This window comes from Camarhynchus parvulus, chromosome 27, assembly GCF_901933205.1.
Source record: "Camarhynchus parvulus chromosome 27, STF_HiC, whole genome shotgun sequence".
Lineage (NCBI taxonomy): Eukaryota > Metazoa > Chordata > Aves > Passeriformes > Thraupidae > Camarhynchus > Camarhynchus parvulus.
This window is the reverse complement of record NC_044597.1, coordinates 3,417,896-3,433,084: the sequence shown is the minus strand read 5'-3', so window position 1 is coordinate 3,433,084 and position 15,189 is coordinate 3,417,896. Positions and strand designations below refer to the sequence as shown.

The 15,189-nt window shown below is 65.0% G+C and overlaps 1 protein-coding gene across 1 annotated transcript; it reads left to right on the top strand.

The window, feature by feature from the left end:
• The first annotated feature begins 5,718 nt into the window (after positions 1-5,718).
• IGFBP4 (insulin like growth factor binding protein 4) lies at positions 5,719-14,400 on the top strand. Its single transcript, XM_030966282.1, has 4 exons — positions 5,719-6,130; positions 11,738-11,892; positions 12,009-12,143; positions 12,425-14,400. Exons 1-4 carry the CDS (start codon positions 5,767-5,769, stop codon positions 12,551-12,553), a joined length of 783 nt encoding a protein of 260 aa, XP_030822142.1. The 5' UTR covers positions 5,719-5,766; the 3' UTR covers positions 12,554-14,400.
• Positions 14,401-15,189: the final 789 nt, after the last annotated feature.

Sequence of the window (15,189 nt, the reverse complement as noted above, 5' to 3'; positions counted from 1 at the left end):
GGCTGGGGCAGCACAGACATGGGCCAGGCAGGGACTCTCACATGGGGGATGATCGCTCCATAAATCTCTGGTTCCTCTTTGCCATCCTGCAAAGGAAGAGGGAGAAGACTGACCCTGATCTCCATCTTCCCTCTCTCCATTTTCCCTTCTTCCCCTCTCCTTCCTCCACCCCATCTGGGTCCTGTGGGGTTGCCAGTGGGGTGAACCATGTCCCCAAGGCTGGGCTGGGGTCCCTGGGCACCCCTTCCCCTGGCCACTCACCGTCTGGTACCTGCTGATGGATCCCCATGAGCCCGGCTGGCTGCCAGTGCTGGGGAAGGGGAGGTGCCCAGGTTTGCAGCCGTGCTCCCCATAGCAGCACCCCTGGGTGAGCCACAGAGAGAGGCAGGGTTAGAGGCTGTGCTGAGGCTGGGGGGTGGCTCTGGGGTGTGCTGGGCACATTTAGGGGTGGCACAGGTGTGCACACGTGTGCCTCTGCATGTGCCATGGCGTCCCTCCTCCCCCACCCTGTGCCCCGAGGGGAGGTGAAGGGTTTTGGGTGAGCAAAGGCAGCACAGAGGGCTCGGGTGTGGGGATGGGACCCCCCAGCCTGCTGCTCTCCCCCCACACTACAAACCGGCTCTCCAGGGTCGCCCTTTTCTCCCTGGAAGGGAAGTGAGAGATGCTGTCAGTGCCCAGCTCTGGGGTCCCCAGGCCTCCCAACCCCCCCAGGCAGTGCTGCGCCTCACAACCAGGGTACCACCCAGCGTGGAGATGGTTGGTCAGGGTGCCGGGACCCCTGCCCATGGTGCCCAGCTCACCTTGGGGCCCGGCAGCCCGGCTAGCCCACGGTGTCCAGCGTGGCGTGAGTCACACTGCAAAGAGAGGATGTGTGGGGTGACACTGGGCTTCCCCCTCACCAGGACCCACAGCCTGGGACCCCCTACTCACCCTGTAGTCCCCTGGTGGTCCTGGTGGCCCCATGGGACCGGGCATGCCCGGGGACCCTGGCTCTCCAGTCCGGCCAGGGCTCCCTGGCATGCCTGGCAGCCCATACTCGCCCTTCTCACCCTGAGGGCAGATGGCACAGGGTGGTGAGTGTGCAGTTGAGCCCCTGGGCTCCCCCAGGCCCCACAGTGGCAGAATTGGGGCAGCCCTGGAGTGCTCTGAGGGCTTGGTAATGGGGCTGCTCCCCCAGGGCAGGGAGAGGGGCTGGTGAGCCCAGGTACCCCATCCCAGCCCAGGGCCATGGACAGGGCTGGGACCCCCTTACCTTTGGTCCTGGGAATCCTGGCTCCCCTCGGAGCCCTGGTTTGCCAGGGTGTGATGCAGATCCTGGGGGACCAGGGGGCCCTTCGTGCCCAGGCACCCCGGGGGGACCCTGTGGCCCTGGGAGTCCGGGTGCCCCTGGGGGTCCATCTGGCCCAGCTGAGCCTGGAGACCCTGGAAGTCCTTCAGCCCCAGGAAAACCGGGTGGCCCCACGGCTCCTGGAGGGCCTGGGGGTCCTGGCTTTCCCTCCCGCCCAGGGGCCCCCTGGGGGCCATCATGGCCTGGATAGCCGGGGGGTCCGGGCATGCCAGGCAGCCCGGGGGGACCTGGGGGTCCTGGGTTTCCTGCAGGGCTGGAGACTCCCAGCTGCTTGTCAGGTTGGAGGGAGAGAGGAGAGGGAGCAGAGTCAATGAGCTGCCGTGTCGCATCCCCTGGTCCTGCTGCCCACCCGCACAGCCACAGGTCCCAGTCCTGCCACCTCCTCCAGTCCCACCGGCACGGAGCCTGCGGCCAGCACCGGCACCACCGCCCTTGTTCCGGTGCTCACCTCGTTCTCGGATCTCTCAGGGAGTGCAGCAGGCGCGGGTGAGCTCCGGGCTCCCCAGGCGCCCGGGGGTCCCGGGGGCCCCGGTGGTCCCGGAGGGCCCCGGGGACCCTGGAGACCTGGCTGCCCTGGGCTGCCCGACTTCCCCCTCTCCCCTAAGAATCCGGGCTGGCCTCTCTCTCCGGGGAACCCTCGGTCACCTTTCTCTCCCTGCAGGGGAAATTCAGAGCCTGGCTTCACCTTCTGGCACTTTTCTCCGCTGGAGCCCACCACGGGCACCTGCTGACTCCCCCCCTGGGGCCACCGGAGTCACTTCTCCCCCCAAACCCCAAATTAGAGTCCAAATCCTGAGCAAAAAGGGTTTAGCTCAGACAAAAGACCATCACGGTGGGTCCCTCTGGGTCCCTGCGGGAGTTCCAGCGCACCTTTGGGCCGGGAGGGCCCGGAGGGCCGGGGCGCACGGGGCAGACACAGCCGGAGGTGTTGTGCACCTGGAGAGGGAGAGAGTGGTCGTGAGCAGCGGGGCCGGAGCCCCGAATGGCGGGTCCGACACAGGTGCCCCGCGCCCACCTCTCACCTGGAGGGCAGGGTCCGTGTCTGGGACCGACGGGAGCCGCCGGGGCAGCCCCTTGGCCGTGGTCTGTGCAGGGGACAGGAGGGGCTGAGAGCGAGATCCCTGAGCACCACCCCATTCCCCACTCCCACCGTCCCCATTCCCCGCTCCCACCGTCCCCATTCCCCGCTCCCACCATCCCCATCCCGTCCCGCCCGTGTTTTCCAGAGCCCCTTGTCCCGCTGTCCAGCCCAGGGGACCTCTCCGGGGACCAGGACCCCTGCAGCACCTGGATCTGCAGGAACTCCTCCTCCACTGCGCTCCCCTCCAAGATCTCCGGGGCGGCCGTGGGTCGGTGCTGCTTGGGACAGACAGGGACGACTCAAGGCAGGAATCGGGGGGATTCTGGGGCGCAGGTGGGACCCTCCCCCAGCCGGAGCTGTCCTCAGCTCGGCGTGGGGGCCCAACCCCAGAGTGAGGGGACACTGGGAGCTGTCGTCACTGCTTTCCAAGGGGGCCCAAAGAGAACTTAGCTGGGGATTGGAGCAGGACATGGTGCAAGCAGGGCACGGATGAGGGGAAGGACATAGCCTGGCAGCAGCTGGGGAGTTTCGGGAGGGCTGGAGGAGACAGAGGGACGCTGCTGCCCAGGGAAAAGCACCTGGCCTCGTGTGCGTGGTGGGGCACGGCCTGACCCCTTTGCTGCCCCCCTGGAGAGTTGGTCGCGGCGTTTTGGGGCTGTTGCCAGAGGAGGTTTGCTCAGCAGCACCTTCCTCACGGGCTCCACGCTGGCGTCTGTGTCTGCAGGAGCAAAGGAACGCTGGGATGGGGGTGGCAGGGCTGGAGGGTGGCACAGCACTCCCATGGCCACAGCAGTGCCACCAGCAGCTCTAGACCCTGGCACCCCACACACCACCCTCCACATGTCCCCTCCATGCTGAGGAGCAGGAATTTGGGGTGCCGGGAGAGCCATGTCCCCATCCCACCATGCCTACCTTCCTCCCCATCCAGGCTGGCGGGCGCGGGGCTGGTGCCTGGATCCGGGGTGGTGTCCTCTGAGCCCAGGGAAAACCACTGGGCCGTGGCAGGGTGCAGGCACCTGGCCAGCACCGAGGCGATGCAGAGGAGTCTCAGGAGGCTGCTGGACCCCATTCTGCTGCCTGGCTGCCCAGGATGGGGGGGGTCCTTGGCTCGTCCCACTCCCTGCGCTGTCTGGTCCCGCGGCCCCGGCTCGGCGCCCGCTGTTATCGGCGGCCCCGCCACGCCCCCGGCCCGCCCCGCACCCGCACCCACGGCCCGCATCCGGCGGGTGCTGAGCCCCCACGCCGCCCGGACACCGTCTGTGCTGCCAGCCCGGGGACAGGGGGCACTGGGAGCCGCAGGAAGGGAGGAGATGCCAGAATGGATGCGAGGGAGGACTGGGGAGGAGAAGCTGCCTGGAAATGGGGAGTAAATGCAGTGGAGGAGGGGGCTGGCTGAGAGCAGAGGGCATTGGCTGTGGGTCCTCCCTGAGGTCTGTCCTGCTGCTGGTATTGGAGTCCTGCAGCATCTGTGCAGGCATCATGTCCCAAAGTACATTCAAAGGGCCTGGGGTCTCACTGGTTTCATCAGAGCCACCCTCAGGTGGGGGCTACAGCCTTTTCTGACCCCCAGCACCCTCCTGCTCCTGCCTTTTGCTGGCCTGCAACCTCTGCCCAGGGCTGTGGCAGCTCCAGACCCTGCTGGGGTGTGTGGCTGAGGAGCTGCAGCCAGTTTGGGCCCCCACAGCCTCAGGAATCCCAAAGAGCCCCCCATCAAGGACTGGGGGCATGGGGCTGTCCCAGGCAAGGACCTCAGCACCAAACACCAGCACTGAGCCCCTGCCTGGCCTCAGAGCTGTGGTTGGGCTGGGGGCAGCACAACTGGGGGGGGCACCAGCCCAGCCCCAGTCAGTTTTACAGGATGGTGCTGGGATGGTGCTGGGACAGGGAGCTGGAGGAGCAGTGTCTGGGCAGAGGTGAGGGAACTCTGTCCTCCCCTGCGTGCCCCCACTGCCTCCAGACACAACAGTCTCCCTGGCGGGCACTCAGTGCTGCCAGGGCCTGATAAGGTGCCACAGCCTGAGCAGGACTGGGCACCTGTTTGGGTTTGGTCTCTGCTGGGACACTGAGTCAAGGCTGGTGCCTCTGCCCCGAGTCAGGGCCACTGTGCAGCAGTGCCAGGCAGGGCAGGGGCTCAGAGTGGTGCTGTGTGAGGATACCTTGTGGGGGCTGGGGCTGGGGGGTGTGGGGGACACAGACCCTGTTTGCCCCTGTCCTTGCCTGCACTTGCTGATGCCCAACTCACCTGCACGGGAGAGAGAAGATTGTCTTGAGAGCCCTGGTGGCAATGCCACCAGTGCTGTCACTGAAGCCTCAAAATGCCACTTTGAGCACTGGATGTACTCACCCATGAGATGAGTTTGGGCTTCTCAGCCTGCATGACAGGCAGCTCTGCTCCTCTTTGCCCACGCACTGCACTGACCCCCACACCAGGGCCCCCCTGCCACATCCAAGACCCCCATGCTCTGCCCGCGCCCCCCTCCCCACATCCAGACAGGTCCCTCCAGTTGTCCCAAACCCGATGTTGACTGCGACGCCCCAGGGCGCAGCTCGGGGGTCCCTAGCCCCGGGTGATGCTCGGGGACTGTCCCGCGGGCACAGGGGCTGCTCCCCGCCATCTCCGGGCTCTCGTCCTCGCCCGGTGCTGCGGGGACCGGCGGGGCCGGGGTCCCAGGAGGCAGCCGGGGCTTCCGCCCGCTCCCGCTTTTCCCGAGTAGCCGCTAGGTGCCGGCAGCCTTCAACCTATCCCGGGCTGTGCGGGGCGCGGGGCGCGGGGGGCTGCGGAACAGGGGGCAGGTGGGCTCTGGGGGCCGGCGGGGCCGCCCTGGGCCGTCCCGGACACACCGGGGCCGAGCCGTGCGGGATGCTCCGTTATCAGCAGCGCTTTTCCTCCCGCCGGGAGCCCCCACACCCGGAGCCTGGAGCCCACCCCGGGGGTCTTGGCCGCGTTCCCCGCGCTGCACCCCGCACGGTGTGACCCCCGTTCATCCCGGTTGCTCTCGGGACTGAGCAGGGGTGGAGGAGGCGGGGGGTTCGGGTGGGCGCCGCGGGGCCGGGGGCTCCGGGCCGGCTCTCCGCGCTGCCCGCCGCCGGGGCTGCCCGCCGGTGGCCCCGCCGCTGAAGCCACCGGCGGTGCCGGTGCCGGTGTGGCCGCCGCCGGGGGAGGGAGCGTCTCTGCCCGGTGGGTTCCCGGTGGCGACGGGGGCGGCCCCGCCGGTGGCCCCGGTGGCGGCGGCGGGAGGTGTGGCCAGGGGCCGCATAAAGCCGCATAAAGCCGCCGCCGCCGCCCCGCGCCCGCCGCCAGCCGAGCGCCGCGGAGCGGGGCCGGAGCGGGGCCGCCATGCGCCCGGGGCCGCGGCTGCCGGTGCTGCCGGTGGTGCTGGCGCTGCTGGCGGCGGCGGTGCGGCCGGGCAGCGGCGAGGAGGCGATCCAGTGCCCGCCGTGCTCGGAGGAGCGGCTGGCGCGGTGCAAGGCTCCGCAGGGCTGCGCGGAGCTGGTGCGGGAGCCGGGCTGCGGGTGCTGCGCGACCTGCGCGCTGCCCCGCGGCACCGCCTGCGGCGTCTACACCGCGCGCTGCGGTGCGGGGCTGCGCTGCTACCCCCCCCGCGGCGAGCCCCGGCCCCTCCGCACCCTCATGCACGGCCAGGGCATCTGCACAGACCTGGCCGACGTCGAGGCCATCCAGGAGAGCCTCCAGCCCCCAGGTGAGGCGGCGGAGGGGCGGCAGTGGGTGGGTGCCCAGGGTGGGTACCCTGGGTGGGTGCCTGGGGGTCCTTGTCCCTCGCAGGGGCAGTGGCATGACCCCTGTTGGCACCAACCCACTCCCTGCTCACTCGGCAAGAGCTGTGGACTCATCAGGGACCTTCCCATACTTAGAGGGAGCTGATAAAAATGATGAGGAGTGACTTTTACACGGACAGATTGTGACAGGGTGAGGGGAAGGATTTTAAACAAAAAAGGGAAGATTTAGATTAGATGTTAGGAGAAGATTCCACCCTGTGAGGGCAGTGAGGCTCTGGCACAGCTTGCCCAGAATATTTCTGGATGCCCCATCCCTGGAAGTGTTCAAGGCCAGGTGGGACGAGGTTTGGATCAACCTCATCTGGTTGAAAGTGTCCCTGCCCACGGCAGGGGGGCAGAACTGGGTGGTCTTTAAGGTCCCTTCCAGCCCAAACAATTCCATGACTGAGAGGCAGGATGGAATGGGACAGCACAGGATGGGAATGCAGGGAGCATGTTCCAGGGAGGGAGCAGAGACAGGCTGCAGGAGACCTGGCACAAGTGGCTCACATTTGTGCCATCCTCACCCACCGTGGGCAGTGTCACAGCAGTGTCACAGCCACTGGCACCACATGTGCTGGAGAGGTGAACCTTCACCTGCTGTGCTCTGGCTGCAATGTGGCCCTGGACCATGGGACAGTGGGACAGTGTCCTGCGAGCACCTGCAGCCCTTGGGGACACATCCCAGCTGCCAGGGAAGCTCCTGCTGCACTGTGGCCCCTGGGATGCTGCTGGCAGGTCTGGCTGCACCAGATCTGTTTCCCCCCTGTTTTCCAGGGGGAAACAGGAAAGAGGGCACAGGGCACCTGCTTCCCTGCAGGCAGGGCCAGCTGGGAGCTGTGTGGGAGCTGTGTCTGCCCTGCCAGGCTGGAGGAGCTGCTGCCCGTGTGCTCTGTCTGCCTTGCAGGTGATGGTGGTGCCCCTCTGCCACACCTCTGGTGCTTGGGCAGGATTTGGGGTCTGAGAGAGGAGCCAGCAGTGGGAAGCCACCCCAGAGCCGTGCAGGTCACACTATGGCAATGAAGCTGCTCTCAGGGAATGAGTGTGGGGACCTGGTCCATTGGTGATGTCCCTTTCCCATCCTGCAGGCTGTGACCAGCGCCGTGTCCCCTGAAGCTGGGGAGTATCAGCCCAGAACAATCTACATCTGGCCTGACCCTGGGTCCCCACGTGGGCTCACTTGGAGCTCCTTGAGGGGTAGAAAGGACAGGAGCAATGTTTGTCCCTGCCCATCCGGGGGGCTGGATCCCACTTCCACTCCCTCCTTGCATGTCTGATCCATGGCAGCCCCTCTGGTGTCCCCGTTGTGATGAGTGCCATTCGTGGATAGGCCCCTCTAACCACCCCTGCTGGGACAGGAGCTGGCTGGGAGCGCTCAGAGCCCCCCTGTCCTGCCTGTCTGTCCTCATCCCACATCCTGCAGGAGCTGTCTGGGCTCCCTGGCCCGGGGCTGCGCCGTGCTGCCAAGCCCTGTTGGTTTTGGCCGTGCCCTGTGTAATGCAACATTTTTTCCCAGAGCCTTTAGGAAACAGACTTGCATTTTTTCCCTTCCTTCCCGCGGTGTTTTGGCTTGGCTGGGGATGGGTGGGTGGCTATGGCAGCCGGGTCGCCCGCCGGGCACCGTGCTAGCCAACAGGCAGCAGGATGGGCCAGAGGGCAGCAGGAGCCCCTGTGTCCCGGACAGGATGTGGGCAGGACACCCACAGCAATCGATGCAGCCCCAGTGGTACATCCCAGGGACGGTGGGAGTGTGGGGCTGGGGGCTGCAGGCTCCCAGACAGCCCTGCCTGGCACAGCCAGGGCACCCTGGCATGGCTGGTGCCTCTGATGTCTCCTGGGGACCAGCAGAAGGGAATGAAGTGCCCGTTCAGGGGCAGGGCTGTACGGAGCAGGTGCCCCCGGCTGTGCCCGCGGCCCCGAGCGGTGCCGGCGGCTGGGAAGCGGTTAACGCGCCGCTCGTACAGTAAACATTTTGTCTGGGGGCTCTGGCCGGGGGGCTCCGCATTCCAGGGAAGAGGCTGGGATCAGGGGGCTGGGCTTTGTGAGCAGTCGGACATGGCTCCCGGCTCCACAGCCAGGAAGAGCCTCTCTGCTCACCCGAGACCTGTGGCACCCACGGGATGTGACCCTCAGGAGGTGAGGGAGCAGTGGCTGCTCACCTTACTGGAGCGGGTCTGGGCACCTTGTGCTGGACCCTGGCCCTGCCAGCTCATGGCTGGCTTTGGGATCCCACTCCTCAGCCAGAACCCTGTGCAGGGGCTGGCTCCAGCAGGTCCCAGCCCTGTTTTTCTGTCACAGCCGGCGGGTGGTGGTGGCTGAGCCCATGTGTGGCAGCCAGGAGGAGGTGAGGACATATTCCCCAGCACACACGATGAGTGATTTAGTGTTGGGTAAATGATTATGTCTGGGAAAACCTGATCCATGGGAGCTGCGTTCATCCCGTGTGGTCTCTGGGACAGATCCTGTTTCCTTTCCGTGTGCAGTCACTGGGAGGAATGGTGGCTGAGCCGTGGCTGGGCAGTGCACAGGCAGGGAGGACAGGCTGGGTTCTGCCAGGATAGACTCAGCCATGTCCCATCTGTCCCCTGGGGCGGGGGCTCACCAGCACTCGGGTTTCTCCAGGCTGGGTGCTGCTCCTGGCAAGGTTCTGGTCCCTCTGGAGAATCACCTGCACCTGCATTCCTCACTCCCTCTGCTGCATGCTGACCTCCCCTCCCTCGGTCCCACATTGGGCACTGAGGTGGGAGGTGCTTAGAGCACGGCATGGGGACGGGCCAAGCTCCCAGCTGGCATCCCAGGCCAAGGGGCAGTAGGTGCCTGGGTCTGCACCCCTGGCTCCCCACGTTCTGCCAGAGCCAGCACTTGGCACAAAGAGCACGGCCCTCCCAGTGCTGGCGCCTGCCAAGTCCAGAGCCCAGGAAGCCAAGAGCCAGCACTGCTACAGTCCTGCCAGGACCACCCACAGGTGACACTGGGGGCTCTGGAAAGGGACATGGAGGGTGCTGGGGCTCACTGTGGCTTGTGCCATGCTGGCCACACACACGTGGATGTCCCTTGTGCCCTTTGAGGCACATGAGGTCCTTGCTGCTGGGGCTGGTGGCACAGGGGGGAGCTGTGCTGGAGCTGCGGGGGTCAGTGACACTTGTCTGTCCCCACGGACACACACACGAGGTCGCAGGGCTTTGCTGGCTGGCCCAGGCTCTGCTCCCACGGGATCCGCGCGGTGGAGCCGGAGCCCTTCCCCGCTCCCTCGGGCTCAGCGCTGTGAATCACAGACTCGGCACGTGACCAACCTCATTTGCAGCTCCCGTTAATTGAAGGCGATGCTGAATGACTCGTTTGTGTGCCCTGTCCGCAGGCCGGCAGGAATCCTCCTCCTCCTCCCGGGACAGGCGGCTGGTTTATGTGTCCAGCGAGGTCAGCCCTCCTTCCCATCCCCTTGGCACCGAAGTGACCAGAGAGGCTTTCCTTGGCCAAATCGGGACCCCCCTACCCTCCATCCCTCCAGGGTGGTGGTGCTCATGCAGAAGTGGCAGACTGGGTGGCATCAGGGCAGTGCGGGGCGTGGCAGCTCTGGGCTCCACCCGCGTTGCTTTTCCCGAGTCTTTGTGCTGAGGGTCCCGAGTTTTCTGGTCCAGTCGGATTTCCAGGGAGGCGAGAGTGTGTCACTTAGCAGGGGGACAGTAACCCCGAGGGCAGGGAGGGAGGGACGCTGGAGCTGCCGTGAGAGGCGGGCACCGCGGGTCCCGAGCGCTGTCAGGAGCCGCCTCGCTGCCCGGAGGCACCGGCGTTTCATGTGACCTTATGAAAATGTTATTGGCATCTGGTTTTATTTAAGCCGGGAGATTTGATGCTCTGGAGGCGGCTGGCGGGGGAAGGAAGGGGGTTTGGCCGCGCCGGCGATCGGTGAGGGCTTCCCCTGCGGGGGCAGCGCCGCTGCCTCCCGGTGCTGCCTTTCCACGGTGTGGGAGCAGCGCACGGAGGTGCAGGAACTTTGGCACGGTGGTCCCCACAGGTGCCAGATCTGCCCAGTTCTTCACGTGTGTCTTCCCACAGGGATACAGGGGAGGAGCATCCTTGCCAGAGTCCCCGAGCTCCCGGTGGGGCTCTGCCACCAGCGCCCCCATTGCGCCACAGCCCCGTGGTTGGTGCCGCCGGGGGCTGGCGCTGGCACCGCTCTGTGCAGGGTCCTGGAGGCTTTGGGTTCGTGTTTCAAATGTCAAGGGCATGAGCTATTTCCTGGAAAAAAAAAATGGACAGATTAAGCAAAAAGCAAATAACACCCACGAGGGAGGGGGCTTTGATTGGGGCTTTGCTCTGGACTTTAACCGGGCCCCCAGGAGCTGGGCCAGGAGCCCTGCACTGCAGGGACCGAGGCAAGAGGTGCTGGTGGGAGATCAGGACCGGGATGCTGTGGGGGTACAGTGGGCAGGAAGCTGTGGCTCTGACCCCTGTGCCTGCCTGTGGGAAGGACCAGTGCCAGGTGTCACCCAACAGCCCCTGCTCTGGCCCTGTGAGCCCCTGGGTGTGACCCTCGACAGTGACCACCCCCTGCCTGGTTTGGGAAGGTGTTCCCTGCTGCCAGCGGCAATATTGATTTGTTCAAGCCCAACCCCACGATAACCTCAGCCACTTCCCTGCACAGCCCAGGTGGGCTGGGGGGCAAAACTCTGCCTTGGCTGTGCCTGACGCAGCTCTGAGCACAGGAGGAACCCTGGCTCCTGGGGTGTCCCCCCTCCACAGAGTCTTCACGGGCCCCAAACCAGAGGAACCGGCAGCTTTGTCAAAAGCTAAAGCCACGCCAAGCACTCGTCTCATGACGCTCTGTCCAGCTGCCAACATCTGGGCCGGCAGCTTGGCTGCGCTCCTGGCGCAGGCGGGGATGCCAAGTGCTGCCTTTTGGGATCGGCCCCGCGGGAGATTAACTTTCTTATTCCAGGAATTTCTTCTTTCATGTCTTGGCGAGGGCCGTTCCCCGCAGCAGAGCACGGCTCCACTCCCGGCCGTGGCGCCCGGTGCCGCCCCGGGCCTGGCGGGGGCTCAGCCCCGCCCCGGTGCCTCCACTGCCACTGCAGCTCCTACAGGCAGATTTTGGGAGGCACTGAGGTGTCCTGGAGCTCATTGTCAGCGTGTCAGCTTCCAGGCCTGTAGCTCCAGTGCTGTGGGTGAGCACCTGGTGACATGTGGCTGGCAAGGGCACAGCCAGACCCAGCACACTGCCCAGCACTCACAGCAGGCATTTGTGACCCTACAATAACAGACACACGGCAGAACGAGTTGTTAGTTGTGGCTAATGAGAAGGAAAAACTCCCAGGAGTCTTCCCCAGCGCTGCAAGGAGCTCTACTCAGTGCAGTGGAAGGGGCAGGATGTACCCAGGGCTGTGAGTGACACCTGTGGGGACCAGAGATGGTGACGTGGCACCTGCCAGAAACCACTGCATGCTGTTCCTCGGGGTGCAAGTGGCATTGTGGACACTGGGACACTGTGGGGGCTCTGTGGCACTGAGCCCCCTTGGTCTGTGTCTCTGCAGAGAAGGAGGAGATCGACCACCCCAACAACAGCTTCAGCCCCTGCAGCATCCACGACCGCAAGTGCCTGCAGAAGCAGCAGGCCAAGAGGGTCAACAACGGCAACAAGATGCGCAGCAGCGGGAGCCCTCACCACCGCGAGGACACGCGGGTCATGGTGAGCCCCAGGAGGGCTGGGGAGGGCAGGGAGGGTGCTCCAGGGTCGGGCTCCTGTGGCTCAGGGCCAGGAGCATGTGCCAGCCCTGCGCCCAGCTCAGCCCTCCCTTTCCCCAGGCACAGGGCTCATGCCAGAGCGAGCTGCACCGGGCGCTGGAGCGGCTGGCGGCCTCGCAGACCCGCACGCACGAGGACCTCTATGTCATCCCCATCCCCAACTGCGACCGCAACGGCAACTTCCACCCCAAGCAGGTAGGATGGGCTCTGACCTACCACAGGGGACTGGGAGGGGCATTTTGTAGAGCCAAGGTGAGACTGGGAGGGGGACGTGGATGGAGGGGACAGTGACAAGGCACAGCAGAGCCTGCCTGGCTCCTGGCTTTGGTGGGGATCACCCTTTGGGTGCTGAAGGCCCTTTCCAAAAACCCCAGGTGGGATGGGGGTGGTAAAGCCCCAAAGAGAGCTCCTGGTTGGGCTGCCAGGCAGTCTGTGGGGTCCAGGCTGGGTGTCCTTGACCAAAGCCATCCCCACAGTGTCACCCGGCGCTGGACGGGCAGCGGGGCAAGTGCTGGTGCGTGGACCGCAAGACGGGGGTGAAGCTGCCGGGCTTCCTGGAGCTGAAGGGGGACTTGGACTGTCACCAGCTGGCAGACAGCATGTGAGCGTGACCGCGGCGGCCCCGCGCCGTGCAGGGCCAGGACCCCCGCCGGGGCTGCCCAGGAGAGAAGGAGAGGGGATGTGACTGCTGAGCAGTGCCGGGGGAGCCCGGGATGCGCCTGGCACCGCCATGACCACTATCAGCCACCGCCAGGGATCCATCCCGGCGAGCGCCGGCCGCGCCTCCATCCCGCACGGACACGGCTCGGATGATGCTGCCCTGGGCTGCCTGGGTGCAGTGGGTGGGGGGCACCCCTGATGCTGCTGCTGCTGCTGCTGCTGCCCCGTGGTACCCCCGGTGTTCAGCCTGGCCCCGCAGGTAACCTCGGACACCTGGCAGCTCGGGGGGTGCGGTGGCAGCACCGCATTTGCAGCTCAGTGCCCTCCATGCCACAGCTCTGCAGGGGCAGCAGCAGAAGTGCCTCATCCTGCCCTCCCTGGTGGCGAGAGGCTGCCCAGGCAAGGACTGGGGGATCTGGAGAGACCCCCCTGCCTGCATCCCACCCCGAGTGTGTGTGTGTGTGTGTGTGAAGGGCAGTGTGGCCACTCAGAGCAATAAGAGACCTTCCCCCTCCCTGCTGCAGCCCCCAGACCCACAGCCCAGGAACTCCTCCCCACGGCCCAGCCCCATCCCATTCCCTGTGCAGGGACAAAGCCTCCCATCCATTCTGTCTCCCCCTCCTCCCTCCTGGGGTGAGGGTGTTGAGATCCCCAGGCAAGCAGCATTGAAGGGAAGGTGGAGGGATGAGGGATGCCCAGGAAACACATCCCAGGGGGGAGAGCTTCTTTTGGTTTGAGTATTTTCTTTCTTCCCCAAATTTTTTAGTATTTAAAAAAATGTTGTTGTTGGGATCTAATAAGTGATTGTGTGGCCCCAAGGCTGGAATTCTCCATCCCCAGCGGCCGGGGCACTGCAGTGATGGCTCCTGTCTTCTCTTCTTGGCCAATATGACAAAACTGGGATGGATTCTGGAATGTCTCCATGGTGGGATCTGCAGATTTCACCAGCACAATGTTCTCAGCTGAGAAATTGTCACTGGTTTTGTACCTGGCTTTTCTTCTGGGATGGAAATTTTTCACATAAAAACACCATGGAAAGTGTGCCAAAGACAGAGGGGACTTCCCCAGTCCCCTCCGGACCCACCCTCTGGCTCCATGGCCTCAGTGGTAGGTTTTGGTTTTCCATGTGGATTTGTCCTGTCCGATGCTCCCCGATGGGAACGAAGCGTTTCAGTTTTAGTGAAACACCCTCTGCCCTCCTGCTCCCTGCCTGCCCTGGCTGCCCGTGGCCCTGCTCACACACAGCTTCTAAACTGAGTCCATTTACCTGGATGGTCCTCGGTGGGGAGGGGGGTCCCTGTCCCTGCCACCCCTCAGAGCCCCTGCACCAAGGAAGGGATTCCCGGGGCCAGACCCAGTGCCAGTCCCAGTGCCAGTCCCCGTGCCAGTCCCAGTGCCAGTCCCAGTGCCAGTCCCCTGCGGCAGCACCACAGCAGGACGCAGCGCAGTGACAGCGCCAGCCTGGTGGCCTCGGCCACTCCCCGTCTACACCAGGGCGGGTCCAGTAGAGCCTTTCCTGCTTTGGGGGCTCCTGGCAATGCCCCAGGGCACATTCTGTGTCCCGCTTAGAGGGCTCCAGCGTCTCGTAGCGTCTCTCCTGTAGTTTAGGGCTGTATTTACACACTACCATGTACCAGTGTCCCCCATCCCCAGCGTGTCCCCTGGAGCCCAAGGGGTCCCTGTCCATCCCTCCTGGGCAAAGCCCGTCCCATCAGATTCCCGTGTAGCACCGACCTTTTACAGTACACTTGAACCTTTGTATCCTCAAAAAAGGTAATTACTGTATTTAATTTCCCGTTATTTGACGTGTTTCTGTCGAGTGTGTTTTATCTTTTACGGCTTTAAATTATGGGAGGGGAGAGAGGCAGAGCAGGAACGAGGGGGCTGTGGGATCCCACTGGTGTGGGGACAGGCTCTGGTCACCACCTCTGCCCAAGGAACTGCTCTGGGTTTGGGGTTCAGCAGCCCTGGAAACCCAGGAGCCTACGAGCCTCTGGAAGAACTTCCCTGAGCAGGGATGGGGTGGGAAACAATTAATTTCTTGCTTCCTCATGACTCCCGGCTCAGTGTCTCCACCGGTGCCACCGGGAGGATTGTCCCTGTCGCCCTACACAGCGCCACCGAGCAGCGGCGACGGCGCCAGCCTGGGGAGGGGACCCTGGACCGGCTTCAAAGTTCAGGGGCACACCGGGACAGGCACTGGCTGCTCCAGGGACACGGGCTCGAGGCCAGGCAGTGCTGCAGCCCAAGGCACACGCGCAGGTGCCTGCTGGTGCCAGGGCGCACCGGGCACCTCCAGCCCCGCTCGGTGTTTGGGGAGGGGGTCAGGATGCAGGCAGGAGATGCCCAGGCACAGGAATTGCGACAGCCGCTCGCTTCCCGGCCATGGCTCCGCTGTGTCCCAGTGTCTGCAGCCAGTTCTGCCCGGGGTCATGGCTCAGGAGGTCGCTGAGTCCGTGTTTGGCGGCTCCCGGGGCCGGCAGTGCCACCCGGGGCTGGCGCCAGCCGGATGCTCCGGTTACCGGAGCCGGGCTGCGGGCGGTGCTGGCGTTGTGCAAACAGCACCGGGATGGGCTGCAGC

What these genes read in the sequence shown, in the direction of transcription:
- IGFBP4 (XM_030966282.1), top strand. Translation starts at nt 5,767, where the DNA reads ATGCGCCCGGGGCCGCGGCTGCCGGTGCTGCCGGTGGTGCTGGCGCTG. An exon ending in GGAGAGCCTCCAGCCCCCAG is followed by an intron (nt 6,131 to 11,737) that starts GTGAGGCGGCGG and finishes GTGTCTCTGCAG; the next exon opens with AGAAGGAGGAGATCGACCAC. An exon ending in GCAACTTCCACCCCAAGCAG is followed by an intron (nt 12,144 to 12,424) that starts GTAGGATGGGCT and finishes CCATCCCCACAG; the next exon opens with TGTCACCCGGCGCTGGACGG.